Source organism: Oncorhynchus nerka, linkage group LG24 (genome assembly GCF_034236695.1).
Source record: "Oncorhynchus nerka isolate Pitt River linkage group LG24, Oner_Uvic_2.0, whole genome shotgun sequence".
NCBI lineage: Eukaryota > Metazoa > Chordata > Actinopteri > Salmoniformes > Salmonidae > Oncorhynchus > Oncorhynchus nerka.
Window position 1 is genome coordinate 47,406,451 of NC_088419.1, and position 15,931 is coordinate 47,422,381.

The 15,931-nt window shown below is 42.7% G+C and overlaps 1 protein-coding gene across 1 annotated transcript in view; it reads right to left on the reverse strand.

Moving 5' to 3' along the window:
- Positions 1–10,047, reverse strand: part of LOC115108053 (TSC22 domain family protein 2-like) — a 37,368-nt gene extending 27,321 nt beyond the window's left edge. The window contains exon 1 of the mRNA XM_029631969.2: positions 7,642–10,047. Coding sequence (XP_029487829.2) covers positions 7,642–9,329 — 1,688 coding nt within the window. The 5' untranslated portion in view covers positions 9,330–10,047. The remainder of the gene's footprint in view (positions 1–7,641) is intronic.
- Between the last annotated feature and the right edge of the window lie 5,884 nt (positions 10,048–15,931).

Consider the following 15,931-nt stretch of genomic DNA (forward strand, 5'->3'; position numbering starts at 1 on the left):
TCAGAACAAGATTAGACTGACAAGGTTTAGAAGAGAGTTATTTGTTTCTGACCATTTTGAGCATGTAATCAAACCCAAATGCTGATGCTCCAGATACTCAACTAGTCTAAAGGCCAGTTTTATTGGTTCTTTAATCAGAACAACAGTTTTCAGCTGTGCTAACAATTGCAAAATGGTTTTCTAATGATCAATTAGCCTTTAAAATGATATACTTGGATTAGCTAACAACGTGCTATTGGAACACAGAGTGATGGTTGCTGATAATGGGTTTCTGTACGGCTATGTAGATATTCCACACAAAAAAAGCTGCAGTTTACAGCTACAATAGTCATTTACAACATTAACAATGTTTCTGATCAATTTGATGTTATTTTAAAAATGGACAACAAAAAATGTTTTTCTTCCAAAAACAATGACATTTCTAAGTGACCACAAACTTTTGAACAGTAGTGTGTGTGTATATATATATATATATATATTTTTTTTAAGTTGGGACAGTTCATGTTCAGTTTGGGACGGTTTAAATTGCATTTTGGGAAAATTCTGGGACTGTGATGGAAAAAGTTAAGTCTCGAGCCATGATCGTAACCAATGTAATGAAATACAAATTACATTTCTGAAATATGTAGGTGAACTTATGAGACTCGGTCAAGTCATCTGATGTAACCTACAAAAAAACAAGCAGCCCAGGACATAGGCTAGTACAGGTCAGAGAGCCCACCCAAAGGACTCTTTGAACATTTCTAAGAATCTGAAGGGGTCCATTAGTCATTGTCATCACCAGGAGAACAGTCATCCACTTGGATAGTGGACCGAGAACGATAAAAAGGTCTTGACAATCTCTCTTTGGTCTTGAGACTTCCCTTTGAAATAAAGCACAGAGATACTTCACATACTGTAACCACTATGAAAAGAAGGTGTGTAAGGAAGAGTGAGAAGGCAAGAGAGTGATAGAATGCAAGAGGGAGACAGCAAGAGGGAGACAGCAAGAGAGAGATGCCTGGCCAACATGCACAGTGTTTGTACATGGTCAACATTCTGGGAACCGCCTGTGACACACTATGGGGCTGATTCAATTCCAAATGTAAACTGGGTTAGTATGGACTCTGAAACAAGAACATTGTTGTTTTGCCTTGAGTTGTTTTTCTTAGAGGGAGGACCCCCTATCTGTGGAAGCTGAAATACACACTTGTAGCTATAACTTAACAGTGTCACACATTTTTACTGTGGAATTTTAAGGTTATTAATATGGCGAACGGCCATTCAAAATTCATATTTTGAACTTGGAAAGGGATACAGTTAAGCTACCGTAAACAGCATTTTAGGACTAGTTCCCAGATCCAAAGCACGTCTCTACTATTAGGTCTTTATATTTTACACAGAGGTCAGGGTTCGTTCCATGAGGATCAATTGAACATTTTGAAGGGGCCATTTGCTGTATCAATAACCTTAAAATTCCACAGTAAAAATGTCTGATGCCATTATAATAAGTTCGATACAAGTGTGTAGTTGCTAAGTGAAAAGTTTACCTTGTCTGCTTAGTGCAGTCACAGTATCCACACTATTTAAAAGGCACATTCTAAAATAGTCATCAACATTATTCTAAGGAAACACACCGTTTAAGGTCATTTTGTAAAACAGGGTTAGTGTTGGTTTCAAAGAGGCACTTTTTTTATTGTAGTTATTTTCAGTGTTTTTTTATAACATATCTACAGTTGTTTGTCATGAACATGGACTGTCAAGTTATTTCCTACAAAGAAGCATGAAAATTAAAAAAAAATTAAAAAATTAAATGTATTTTTGTTATATTTTAATGTTAAAATAGGGCTACAGAATGTTTAGAATTTATTTAGATTTTTTTTCAATTTGGCTGAATCTTTAAGTGCACTAATATCATTGGCTAATTTATTTGGGGCTAATTCACCACCTACGTAAGTGGAAACGAAAAAACATAATAGCTAGACCAAACTCTAAACATAATACCCACTGCTAGTAGCCTCGTATTAATCTAAGATATGTTTAATGTCCCAAAAAATGTTGCAGTTGTAGCCTAGCGCCCAACGCAATGGACAATGAGTATTTAGCACGCACTGCATATCAAAGCCGTATCAAATATCTTAGTTGTAAAAGTTGCTATTGAGCTCAAAATTGAGATCTGAGAAATAACAAATACAGTGCATTTGGAAAGTATTCAGACCCCTTGACTTTTTCCAGATTTTGTTACATTACAGACTTATTCTGAAATTGATTAAATAGGACAAAGCAACAACAGGTGGAGCTCAGGTGCATCCTAGTTCCATTAACCATCCTTGAGATGTTTCTATAACTTGTCCCCCTGTGGTAAATTCAATTAATTGGACAGGATTTGGAAAGGCACACACAGCTATGTAAGGTCCCACAGTTGACAGTGCATGTCAGTGCAGAAACCAAGCCATGAGATCGAAAGAAATTGCACGTAGAGCTCCGAGACAGGATTGTGTCGAGGCACAGATCGGGGGAAGGGTACCAAAACATGTCTGCAGCATTTAAGGTCCCAAAGAATACAGTTGTTGCCATCATTCTTAAATGGAAGAAGTTTGGAACCACCAAGACCCTTCCTAGAGCTGGCTACCCAGCCAAACTGAGAAATCAGGGGAGAAGGGCCTTGGTCAGAGAGGTGACCTAGAACCTGATGGTCACTCTGACAGAGCTCCAGAGTTCATCTGTGGAGATGGGAGAACCTTCCAGAAGGACAGCCACCTCTGCAGCACTCAACCAATCAGGCCTTTATGGTAGAGTGACCAGACGGAAGCCAGTCCTCAGTAAAAAGGCACATGACAGCCCGCTTGGAGCTTGCAAAAAGGCACCTAAAGGACTCTGACGACAAGAAACGAGATTCTCTGGTCTGATGAAAGCAAGATTGAACTCTTTGGCCTGAATGAATCAGAGCAAAGTACAGAGAGATCCTTGATGATAACCTGCTCCAGAGCGCTCAGGACCTCAGACGAAGGTTCACCTTCGAACAGGACAACGACCGTAAGTACACATCCAAGACAACACAGGAGTGGCTTAGGGACATGTCTCTGAATGTCCTTGAGTGGCCCAGCCAGAGCTCGGACTTGAACCCGATCGAACATCTCTGGAGAGACTTGAAAATAGCTGTGCAGCGACGCTCCCCATCCAACCAGACCGAGCTTGAGAGGATCTGCTGAGAAGAATGAGAGAAACTCCCCAAATAAATGTGTGTCAAGCTTGTGGCGTCATACCGAAGACTCAAGACTAATCCCTGTCAACAGTACTTAGTAAAAAGTCTTAATATTTCTGTACCGTAATTTCCGGACTATAAGCCGCTACTTTATTCCCACACTTTGAACCTCGCGGTTTATACAATGACGCAGCTAATTTATGGATTTTCCCGCTTTCACAAGATTCATGCCGCCAAAAAACTGAGCACCGTCACATAATGTGACGTAAATCGAGCGCGCTCAAACTTCCCATCATTCTGATTACGGTAGTAATTTTGTCACCCTCATCATGGCAAAGACACGGAGAAATGCATATGATGCAGCTTTCAAGTTGAAGGCGATCGATCTGGCTGTTGGAAAAGGAAATAGAGCTGCTGCATGGGAGCTTGGCCTTAATGAGTCGATTATAAGACTTTGTAAACAGCAGCGTGAGGAACTGACTCAGTGCAAAAAGACAACAAACCTTTCATAGGGAAGAAAAGCAGATGGCCCAAAGTATTAACAGCCACTCGACATCAGTGTAAATCGTGCATTTAAGGTGGCGCTCCGTGTTCAGTGGGAGGCTTGGATGACAAGTGGGGAGAAATCCTTCACTAAAACGGGCCGCATGCGAAGAGCAACTCATGGTCAAGTCTGCCAGTGGGTCCTGACAGCGTGGAGCATTGTCAAAAAATCCACTATCATCAACGGGTTTCGAAAGGCTGGACTGCTGCGTGTTGAAGGGGCAGCATGAGCTCAGCGGGGTATTTGCCTCCGAATGAAAGTGACGAGAGCGACAACGAAAACGATCCAACATCGGATGAAGCAATTCTGAGGCTATTCAACTCCGACACCGAAGGAGATGACTTCAGTGGTTTCAGTGCACAGGGGGAGGAAGATAGTGACCAATGACTTTACTGGTAGGCTACTGTTTAATTTTTGTTACAAGCCGTGTTTCGTTAAAGCCTATTTATTTTTGTTACAAGCCGTGTTTCGTTTAAAGGCTGTGTAAAGTTCATTTGTTTCAATGTACCGGTAGGCACCTGCGGCTTATAGACATGTGCGGCTTATTTATGTACAAAATACATATTTTTTTATAATTCAGTGGGTGCGGTTTATAGTCGGGTGCGCTTAATAGTCCAGCAATTACGGTAAATGTAATGTCCGTTTTTTATTTTTTATAAATTAGCAAAAATGTATAAAAGCCTGTTTCAACTTTGTCATTATGGGGTATTGTGTGTTAGATTGAGAAAAAAAACACAATTTTAATCCATTTTAGAATAAGGCTGTAACATAACATGTGGAAAAAGGGAAGCGCTCGGAATACTTTCCGAATGCAACGTATATACAGTACCACAAGAGATTATTTGTACTATTTTCTACATTGTAGAATAATAGTGAAAACATCGAAAAGATAAAACATATGGAATCATGTAGTAACCCAAAAACAAAATCAAAAAAAAAATAAGAGTTCATCTAAATATATTTTAGATTCGTCAAAATAGCCACCCTTTGCCTTGACAACAGCTTTGCACACTCTTGCCATCAGTGTATTAGTGTTTTTTACTTTTTTTGTGGACCCCAGGAAGAGTAGCTGCTGCTTCTGCAAAAGTTCATGGGGATCCAAATAAACAAATATAGGCTAGCCTACCAGCATACATACTCCAAGGTTAACCAAATTTCAGCACAGGAACATTCTACACACGTGTTTTGGTATGCATCTATAGGAACCCTCTGGAGATCCCCCCAAGAGTCTATAAACAGTGAGAGTAAAAGCCAACAAGAGTCAGCCTGAACAATGAGAGATTAAGGACAGAAAAAAGCCCAACATAAACCACCTTAGGTCAGGACCGATCGAGGCAGTTGAGAGAGGCGAGGCATGGTGACTCAATCGAGCCATGTTATCTCATAGCTAACTGGGCCCCAGATCAATTGGCTATCATTGCCACCAGTCCCCCCTGTCTGTCCATTCCACCTCCGACCCAGCCTGTCCTGGGCTGCGTCCCAAATGGCATCCTGTAGGGCTCTGGTCAAAAGTAGTGCTGGTTACATAGGGCTCCCCTGATGTCATGGCCGACATACAAGAACGATTAGGAAATGGGCACGGCTGTTCCCCGATGACATCACACTGGCAACAACTCGCTCTGTCCACTATCATGCACATCAACAACTCTGTGATGCTGGCCTGGAACAAAGTCTCTCTGTAAACAATGATTAGTTTCAGGAAAATAGCATCGGGACAATACAATCAGACCTCATTTCACAAACACCTCGCCATACTACAGACAATTGAAAAGTGGGTATTGATGAGGTGGCATGCTAGGACGAAAGCCAGGAGATATTCTACACCATATAGAGAACAAAACACAGGCCTACATACTAGGAGAGTATTCACTTCAGTTAAAGTGTCAGCTGCAAAACAATTACTTTTAGTGTAATTTATTTTAGAGCCCTCAACTCAAACAGGACAGGTGGTAAATAAGGGGTAATGATTGTTTATAACGAAGTGGGTTATTATCCAGTTTTTGTGGGTGGAGGCGTCGTGCCTATAGGGGGCACACGGGCATGTGCCCCCTCAGATTTGTCCTGTAAACATTTTTGTTGTTGTTTCTCTGTTAACCTACTAGCAACTTTATCAAGTTGGCTTTAGCTATCCCAGATTGGGAACCTATCTCCCAACCTCATAGCTAGCTACCAAGAAGCCATTTCAGGCTATCAATAAAGTTAGAGTAGCTAGCTTGTCTAGCCATAGGTGGGACGTCCATAAAGCTAAGCTTACCCTAATGTAAACTGAATTAAATTGCCAAAATTATTTAGCCTACTCCTGTCAATACAGAAATAAATTAAATAATTCAAACTAGGCTACTACACCAGAAAGTATGATTTAGCCACAGAGGATCATTAGCTTCTTTCAAAAATATATTGTTTAAATCGCATTGTCTTCAGTCGGAAGGGCACGTAATTTCGGCAGCACGAGCGGCAAATACCAAATAGATTATTATTGAGTTGCGACGGTCAGTGAAAAGTAGAGGCCCAGCCAGGCATATCGCAATATTTCTAAACACAATCGCGGAAAAACGTAGTTTGGAAAGCAAATGGCTATTGCTGTAAAGAGAAGACAAAAGAAAGAAATTCTCAACTTAAATGAGCTAACAGTATAGCCTATATTATTGGCACCAGTGGAGAGTATCGATCATATTCCCGGTGACAAATTAAAGTTTGTTTTTGGACAATAATTTCCTCCTCCAGGTTAGATGGATGTCAAATTGTATTCGTCTCCCCTTCTCGTAGGCCTATGAGATGGATCAGACAATGCCGTTTTTATTAATCCGTTTGTCAGTGTCAGCAAAGTAGGCTACCCTGTCATTTTTGTCGTATTATAAAAGATTCTGCTAATGTCTCCACCCTCCAGTCATATAAAGTGTAGTAGATTTGCATGAAATATGTTTATATAAAAAAAGAGATTGAGTTATGTTATTAGCCCAAATTAAGACTATGCAATCTACTCATGACATTAGGAATAGTATGCTATCTTACATAAAAGTCTGCAAATGCAATCATGCACAGAATGCTTTATTATAAAGGTGCATTGTTATGGTGAAAATGATCTTCCCCAAACTTAAAACAACTCACACGCCGCCTGTGTCTCTAACTATCTTAGCTGGCATGCCTGCTGGCAAGGTTGGTAGACTTTAGAAAACCAAGCAATAACTAAATGTGAAGAATAAAACTCACATAAGACTCCCTTTAAATCTTTTACCCAGATTTACACAGAGATGCATATTTAGTTTCTTTAAAAATAGAACCACTAGTCAAGTAGGATACAGACAGCTCAAGAGGTATGCTTAGATATGCAGAACAATGGACATTTTTATATTAGAATTAAGCATAATGATTATACGTTTCAGGTCTTTAAGAAATTCAATTATCGAACAAGGTCATATATCCAACACAACCACCAGCTAACCTCACATATTTTGTGCCCCCTGTTTGTGGGCACTAACACCAAAACTCTATGACAGTTCTCTGACGCAATGCTCCTTCCCTGCCAGCTGCACTCCCGCCTGCCAAACTCAATTTTCTCTCTGAACACAACTGCAAGACATGTTTTTACAGATAAACAATTCCAGGAATAGCATACCTCACACCAGCCTTGGCAAGGGCAGGTGTTCACTACACAATGTCGAGTATGACTGCATTGCTGCAGAATGTGATGCAAAACATGATGGCAGTCTTCCAGATACTCACCTAATCCCTCAGTGTTAATCAGTTTTCTAAAAGGTGTTTTTTCTCTCATCTTAACATGATGCCTATTGACACCTGTTGAGTGTGAATGCATAAACACCTTGTGTGTACACTAAATAATACAATGAGGTTGAACGTTGAGATAGGGAGTGGCCACTGGCATTTTAAATAAAATTGAAACAATCTTTCTTACCCATCCTCATCCCCATCCATGGGAATGGCTATCCCGAACAGACTGTTGACGGTGGGATTGGCCAGCTGCAGGCTTTCTGGGATGAAAGGCCTCATGAAATCTTTTCCCAGGGTGGCGTTGGGCTGAGGAAGGTTGTCCGACCTCCTGCGGCTGTCATCCTCTTGGCTGGCTGCGGGAAGGCCCTGCCCAGCAGATCCCGCCATGGCCCCACTGGAAACTACCTGGACCTGGGAGAGTCCTCCTGGACCTGGGGGGGTGTTGGTGGCGCTGGGCACTGTGTCAGGCACGTTCTGGACAACGGAGGCTGTGGAAGGTGCGAGGACACTGCCCACTCCACCTGAAGGCAGGGACTGACTCACAGGGTGCTGTATGGTACCCCCAGGCAGGAGAGGGGCCATCACTGCACCACTGCCCACCTGCAGTAACAGCCCCTGAACTGAGGCTAATGGACCGCTGTGCAGAGACCCAGTCAGCTCCCCGGCCTGAGCCAACAATTCCAGCACCTGAGCACTGGGGCCGACTGGGGTGATGACAGGCGAGGGGCCCTGGCTCGCAGGAGGCCCCACAGAGAGGGAGGACATAGGGAGGGTTTGAGTGCTGGAGCCCTGAGGCTGGTGAGGGGTTAAGTAGTCCAGCTGACTGGGGAGCGTTCCAGAGGGATGAGCAGAGTAGGCAAACTGCTGGGCCTGCGTGGCAAGAGGCATAAGGGGATCTTTTTTCAGCATGCCGCCTTGGGGCATCCCATTGAGGCCAGTAGGGTGAAGTGTTTGGGGGACAGTGGGCTGAACGTTGACCTGGGCCTGGGATACCACTGCTGAGTAACCCATGGGCTGGAAGGCACTCCCCCCGTTCCCTAGTTGGGGTGCTAGGCCAAAGCCTTGCTGCTGAGGCTCCGGAGGATGGCCATGGTGGATAGTGGAGTAGCCACTATCACCTGTGGACTCTTGAGCCTGTGTGGACAGGGTACTAGAAGCAACCACAGAGTCTCCTGTGGCCCCAAGCCCAGTGTCCCTGTCTGCATTGTGGTCAAGGGTGACAGTGTGTTTTATGCTATCCACAGTCCTGCTCATGCCAGAGCCCTCAGAATCTCTTTCATAGAACTCTGTACATGTCCATCTGCCCCGTCTGAAGGGCTCCCCTGTACCATGGTCAAGTTTAATGACCCTGAAACGTGAACTATAGCTTACAGTGGTTGTAGTGCTAGGCGCAGCTGGGGGCGTTTGAGACACACTTGTTGGGGAGACATTCGCAGCAGGGACAACATTGACTGTTGTTGGCTGCTGAGAGGCCAAGGTTGGAATGGAGGGCTTGCTCGCGGCTGGTACAGGCACACTACCCCCTAAAAGGTTTTGATTGACATGACTTCTGCCTGTACTTCTAAAAGCGTGCCCCCCGTTAAAATGACTTGTTGCAGCCTCTTGCTCTTGTGGTAAATGTAACGCCATGACAGCAGCCCCCACTTCCCCTACGTTGTTTAAGGTTTCCTCGGATGAACTTCTGTCACATACCCCCGTGTCAATATCGGCCCGGGACAAGTCGAATATTTCTGATGACACATCCTCGGTTCTGGATTCGTCAGGGTCGTCCAGACTCTCAGTGTCATCTGTGATGCTACTGGCCGCCACCTGAGCCTGTGTCACACTTGTGATTTGAAAACAGCTCTTCTTCTTTGCTGGCATTTTTGACATGTTTAATATGTTAGTCACTCCAGCTCTCTATTTCCAGATTAAAGTGTTAAGTATGAGCTCAATTAGTTAGTTAGGTAGTCTTCTAACTTATCTAAAGAACTCACAGTTTATAACGAGAGACAAGTACGCGACATCTTCCTTGCTCCCCTCTCTGTTGCAGTGTGTCTGAGTGTAAAAACGAACAAGCACACTTCCTCTGAACTCGGACAAGGTAACAAGCTAGCTAGTCTCCGCCAGCACGAACTGTGACAAGTCTCCCGATACCACCGTCTCCTCTCCTCCGGTTCTTCCAGACCTGGCCTCCCGTGTGAGGTATTTTTGCGGCCCCGGAATTGCAAGCAGGCCGCTGTCGCAGTTACTGCCGATACTTCAGTCTGACTGGCGGGCCCCGTTTTTCACCACTCTCCCTTTTAGCTAATGTAGCTCAAAGCGAACTAGCTAGCTAGCCAAATAGCTATCGTTAGTTCTCTCCCCACACAGGAACCAGCCTGCACGACATCATATAAACAAGTCCATATCCTTCTTCAACTCGTCACATGGAATCTATATCCTCCTACGGTAGACATACATTCCTGAATTGAAGAAAGTTCAGCTTCCCCGTCCTCGGGTTCTCTCACTCTTTAGAACTCCTACTGTGCCTGCAATTCACTTACTAGCAGGCTAGCTAAAGTATGGCTCTGCTCATTCTCTACCACTCGACAAGATGGCAAGAAAAACGCACAGCACTCTGGGAGAGTTGCGCATTGGCGTCCTGTCTGTGATTGGCGTAGATAAATCATAGGGTATACGGTGATTTGCTAGTAATCTGAAAGAATAAGGTATCTAAAACACATTTAATATCCCCAGACGCTTGTGTCTTGGAAAAAAATGAATTGTCCAAGATAGGACATTTCTGCCAACATAGACATCTATGTTTGGTTAATATTGGGTCAGATTCAGATCAGCCTTTCAACGTCCACATAGACGGCCTTAATTTCTCCCAAAAATGTCTATGATTTGTTCAGATTATTTTAATAGGTCTAATAAATCTAAACAAATCATTGCATCTATGTTTCACAAGTTTGGACAGTGCAGCACAGTACAATAGAGCTCAGTAGAGTAAAGTGTAGTTCAGTACAGTAGAGTACAGCACAGTATAATGTACTATATTGTACCCTACTTTACTCTAATATTCTCTGCTGAATTTAACTGTACTCTACTGAATTAAACTGTGCTCTACTGAATTAAACTCTTCTTGTGCTGTACCGTACTGTACTATACTGTAATGCACTCTACTGAATAAAAACTAATGTCCTGTGCTGTTCAAACTTGTGAAACAGCCTAGAGGTCTATGATTCGTTCAGATTTGGTCTGGTCCTGACCGACCAACTGTGTACTTGTTTGGGGCGGAGCATTTAAAATAATAACCAGCATGCTTTGCAAGTGTTTGTTTTATGCTAGGTGGTATACAGTATATACTGTAGCGACCCGCACAGACAGCTGTGTGTTATGTGTTAGGCTAGGAGGTGGTTGTGTTGTACTGACCAGTACCCGGTGTTCGCGGGGTCCGACATGTCAATCAACCTGCTATCTGCCAATCACGGGAATGCCTGGAATGTTCTGATGCTGGGCATCCTGGTGGTTGGCGGAGTGGCGTGGAGGGGGGTTGGGCAGGGGGGTGGAGCATTGGAAGTTAAGACCAGGTTCAGCTTTTGTTCTCACTCTTACGTCTGGGCTTCACAAGAGAAGGTCACGATTGGCTTGTGGGTTATCTGTCATCTTTTTGGCGTGTGCTACGGCCCAAAAAGTAGCCTGTGTAAAGTTGGTTTAATAAACCGTCAATTCGCAAACTCAAGCCTCTGTCTGGACAATTGTTCATTTATGATCTAGTCAGGTCATTACATATACCTTATACAGGGCTATTTGGAAAGTTTTATCCAATACATGTGTATATTTGTGACTACTTTTTAAGTAAATACCTGTAGTCAACTTGTGAAATACGTTTCACTTGTCACATTATTTTGCTTTATGAGCTTACCATAGTTACCGAGAATGGTTGAGCCAGTCAAGGGTTTGTTTGAAAATAGCACAATGGGTAAAAGCAGGAGCTGGTGAGTCCAGCTGTGTATTGACAGAGGTTGTGTTTAATATTGAAAGTCAACAGTGTTTTGTTTTTTACTTCAACAGAGGGATCAGGGACTTGCAACTAAGTTTTCCTTTACAGAAAATACATTAGTGCAAAAGATTTGGCAGAAAATAGCTTTATCTTCATCCAAAATGCAATGCTATTTGGATGGCAGCCACACAAGGAAATGAGCTTACAATGAAAAATAAGGCATTTATTTTAAAACAATGCATGGCCATCATTTCTAATGTTTATCATAGAAATAATATATCCAGCTACATTCCCTAATGTTTTGCTTAAAGTGCATCTTGAATTTACCGGAGAAAAGTAGGTTGGCTACACCAAGAAAATACCAGAGAAAAACCAGTCTACTTTACATCTGCGTTTACAAAACGCAGCAAGAGATTTCTTACACGTTTTATATTTTTTCCTACATGAAAAATGAAGAATTCTGCGTTAACGCAAACCCCTAAGTTTAACTTGCTAGTTATCTAAGTAAGTTACTGAATTAATAAGGTGATGGGACATCATATTGTTTAAGCTTTCTGCCGTGTTTGAGAAGTAAAAGCCCTTTGGATGAGTTATCTGTGCAGCTGCCACTGCTATCTTTTGATTTCCTTGCGTTTTTTCTTCTCCGTTCTCTGGGTAGAGCAGTCAGCCCTAGCCATTGTGCCGGAAAACACTGAGCTTCATTATCTGTTCACAATGCACATTAGTGACATCTGCTGGTCAGCAATAAATAACAGGGTGTGATTATGAGGTACTTTTTTCCCACTGTTTTCATCCATTTAGCATCTTACAAGTTTACTATTTTTCAAAAACTGAATCTATGTCATTATTTAAGACAGAAGCTTATACTATACTAAATAAAACATATTATTTGAACAACAGTGCAGAAAGTGTGGTGTCTCGAAAATAATCTACCCTCATGTGCCTGAATGTTCCATAGTTCTCTACTCTTCCTGCTAAACTACCAGTCAGGTGAAATGTTTTGTACAAAATCCTGAAATGCTTCTTACGAAGCCACTGCTTCGTTGCCCGGGCGGCGTGTTTGGGATCATCGTCATGCTGAAAGACCCAGCCACGTTTCATCTTCAATGCCCTTGCTGATGGAAGGAGGTTTTCACTCAAAATCTCACGATACATGGCCCCATAGCAAACTTCAGACGGGCCTGGACATGTACTGGCTTAAGCAGGGGGACACGTCTGGCACTGCAAGATTTGAGTCCCTGGCGGCGTAGTGTGTTACTGATGGTAGGCTTTGTTACTTTGGTCCCAGCTCTCTGCAGGTCATTCACTAGGTCCCCCCGTGTGGTTCTGGGATTTTTGCTCACCGTTCTTGTGATCATTTTGACCCCACGGGGTGAGATCTTGCGTGGAGCCCCAGATCGAGGGAGATTATCAGTGGTCTTGTATGTCTTCCATTTCCTAATCATTGCTCCCACAGTTGATTTCTTCAAACCAAGCTGCTTACCTATTGCAGATTCAGTCTTCCCAGCCTGGTGCAGGTCTACAATTTTGTTTCTGGTGTCCTTTGACAGCTCTTTGGTCTTGGCCATAGTGGAGTTTGGAGTGTGACTGTTTGAGGTTGTGGACAGGTGTCTTTTATACTGATAACAAGTTCAAACAGGTGCCATTAATACAGGTAACGAGTGGAGGACAGAGGAGCCTCTTAAAGAAGAAGTTACAGGTCTGTGAGAGCCAGAAATCTTGCTTGTTTCTAGGTGACCAAATACTTATTTTCCACCATAATTTGCAAATAAATTCATATAAAATCCTACAATGTGATTTTCTGGATTTTTTTTCTCATTTTGTCTGGCATAGTTGAAGTGTACCTATGATGAAAATTACAGGCCTCTCTCATATTTTTAAGTGGGAGAACTTGCACAATTGGTGGCTGACTAAATACTTTTTTGCCCCACTGTATATATATATATAAATAATAGTGTGTGTACAGACAGTATATGAATAGGAAAGGTGTGTACAGCAGTAGTTATATAGGATGTGTCTTGACTAGAATACAGTATATACAGTACATATGAAGTGGGTAAAACAGTATGTTTAAATTATTAAAGTGACTAGTGTTTGATGACTATGTACACAGGGCAGCAGTCTCTAAGGTGCAGGGTAGAGTATCAGTTGTTAGGCGGCTAGTAACAGTAAATAAGTTAAGAGCAGGGTCCTGGGTGGAGGCCGGCTAGTGGTGACTATTTAACTGTCTGATGGTTTGGACATAAAAGCTGCTTTTCAGTATCTGTTTTTGATGCACCTGTATTGTGTCCGCCTCTCGCATGGCTGAGGGGGCCAAGCCAAATTCCTTCAGCCTCCTGAGTTTCTTCACCACACTATCGGTGTCAATGGACCATTTCAGGTTGTCAGTGATGTGCTCACCAAGGAATTTGAAGCTTTTAACCCTCTTCCCGCCCCCATGTGAATGGGGGCGTGCTCTCTCTGCTCTCTCCTGAAGTCCACAATCAGCTCCTTACTTGTATTGAATTTGAGGTAGAGGTTATTTTCCTGGCACCACTCCACCAGGGCCCTTACCTCCTCCCTGTAGGTAATCAGGCCTACCACTGTTGTGTCGTCAGCAAATTTGATGATTGAGACGTGCGTGGCCAAGCAGTCATTGGTGAACAGGGAGTACAGGTAGGGGCTGAGCATGCACCGTTGTGGGGCCCACATGTTGAGGATCAGCGTGGTGGAGGTGTTGTTGTCTACCTTCACCATCTGGATCGGCCTGTCTGGAAATCCAGGACCCAGTTGCATAGAGCGGGATTCAGACCCAGGGCCCCGAGCTTAGTGATGAGGCTGAGCTAAGCTGATGTATATTCTATTGCACAAAAATAATTGTATGCCAAATATCAGTGATATTCATCTGATGTAAACATAGCCGCTGGGAGTAGGGGTGCTGAGGGTGCTGCAGTACCCCCTGAAAAATCGGAATAAAAATACATACATTTTCTCACAAAAGTAGTGCACTGGGACTTTAATAGTGCTGAATTAACGGACTGATATAGTGTCTGTAGTGCATGCAAAAAATAACATTCAGCACCACCCCTTGAAAAAAAAAAGAATAAATACAAATAAACAGCACCTCCACCCCAAACTACTTCCCGCACGTGGCGGTGAATGACAACTAATTTTACAGAAAAAACAACCGTAGGCCTAGTTAAACTTTCCTGATGCACAGTATATGAATATAGTCACAGTCAAACCTAAACAAAACTTGCCCTGATGAAGCATATGGTCCTAATGGATGATATTTGAAGGAAACTAAAAGTGCTTGCATTAGTACAACATTTGGAATGGGACTTATATCTTGATTGTGGTGGTCCCTGCAACTCTCAGTCCAACATCTTAGCCATGAAACAGATTTAAATGTCAGGACAAGGCCAGCTGGCACATTTGGTTCCTTGGAAGTTGTGGGAACGCAAATTTTTGGTTTCCCATTGGCTCTGGGTACGAAGCCATATGTTTCTTGACCGGTGAAACTGAACGTTTTTTAAAGACTCGGAGAAAGGAAAAGAAAATTGCGCCTGTTCTGGGAACGTTATGTTTAAGTTGCAAGGAGGTTCTGAGAACATTTTACAATGGTTCCTTGGTTTTCCTGGGAGGTTTTATTAACCTCTTGAACCTCTGGGGGCAGTATTTCATTTTTGGATGAAAAACGTTCCCGTTTTAAACAAGATATTTTGTCACGAAAAGATGCTCGACTATGCATATAATTGACAGCTTTGGAAAGAAAACACTCTGACGTTTCCAAAACTGCAAAGATATTGTTCTGTGAGTGCCACAGAACTAATGCTACAGGCAAAACCAAGATAACATTTCATACAGGAAGTGAGCCAGATTTTTGAGGCGCTGTGTTCCAATGTCTCCTTATATGGCTGTGAATGCGCAAGGAATGAGCCTACACTTTGAGGCTTTTCCCCAAGGTGTTTGCAGCATTGTGACATATTTGTAGGCATATCCTTGGAAAATTGACCATAAGAGACTACATTTACCAGGTGTCCGCTCGGTGTCCTCCGTCGAAACTATTGCGTAATCTCCAGGTGCGTGCATTGTTCCATTTTGAACAGAGGAGAAACCAAACTGCCACGAGTGACTTATCATCGAATAGATATGTGAAAAACACCTTGAGGATTGATTCTAAACAATGTTTGCCATGTTTCTGTCGATATTATGGAGTTAATTTGGAAAAAAGTTCGCGTTGCAATGACTGAATTTTCGTTTTTTTCTTCTTAGCCAAACGTGATGAACAAAACGGAGCGATTTCTCCTACACAAATAATCTTTTTGGAAAAACTGAACATTTGCTATCTAACTGAGAGTCTCCTCATTGAAAACATCCGAAGTTCTTCAAAGGTAAATGATTTTATTTGAATGCTTTTCTTGTTTTTGTGAAAATGTTGCCTGCTGAATGCTAGGCTTAATGCTATGCTAGCTATCAATACTCTCACACAAATGCTTGTGTAGCTATGGTTGAAAAACATTTTTTG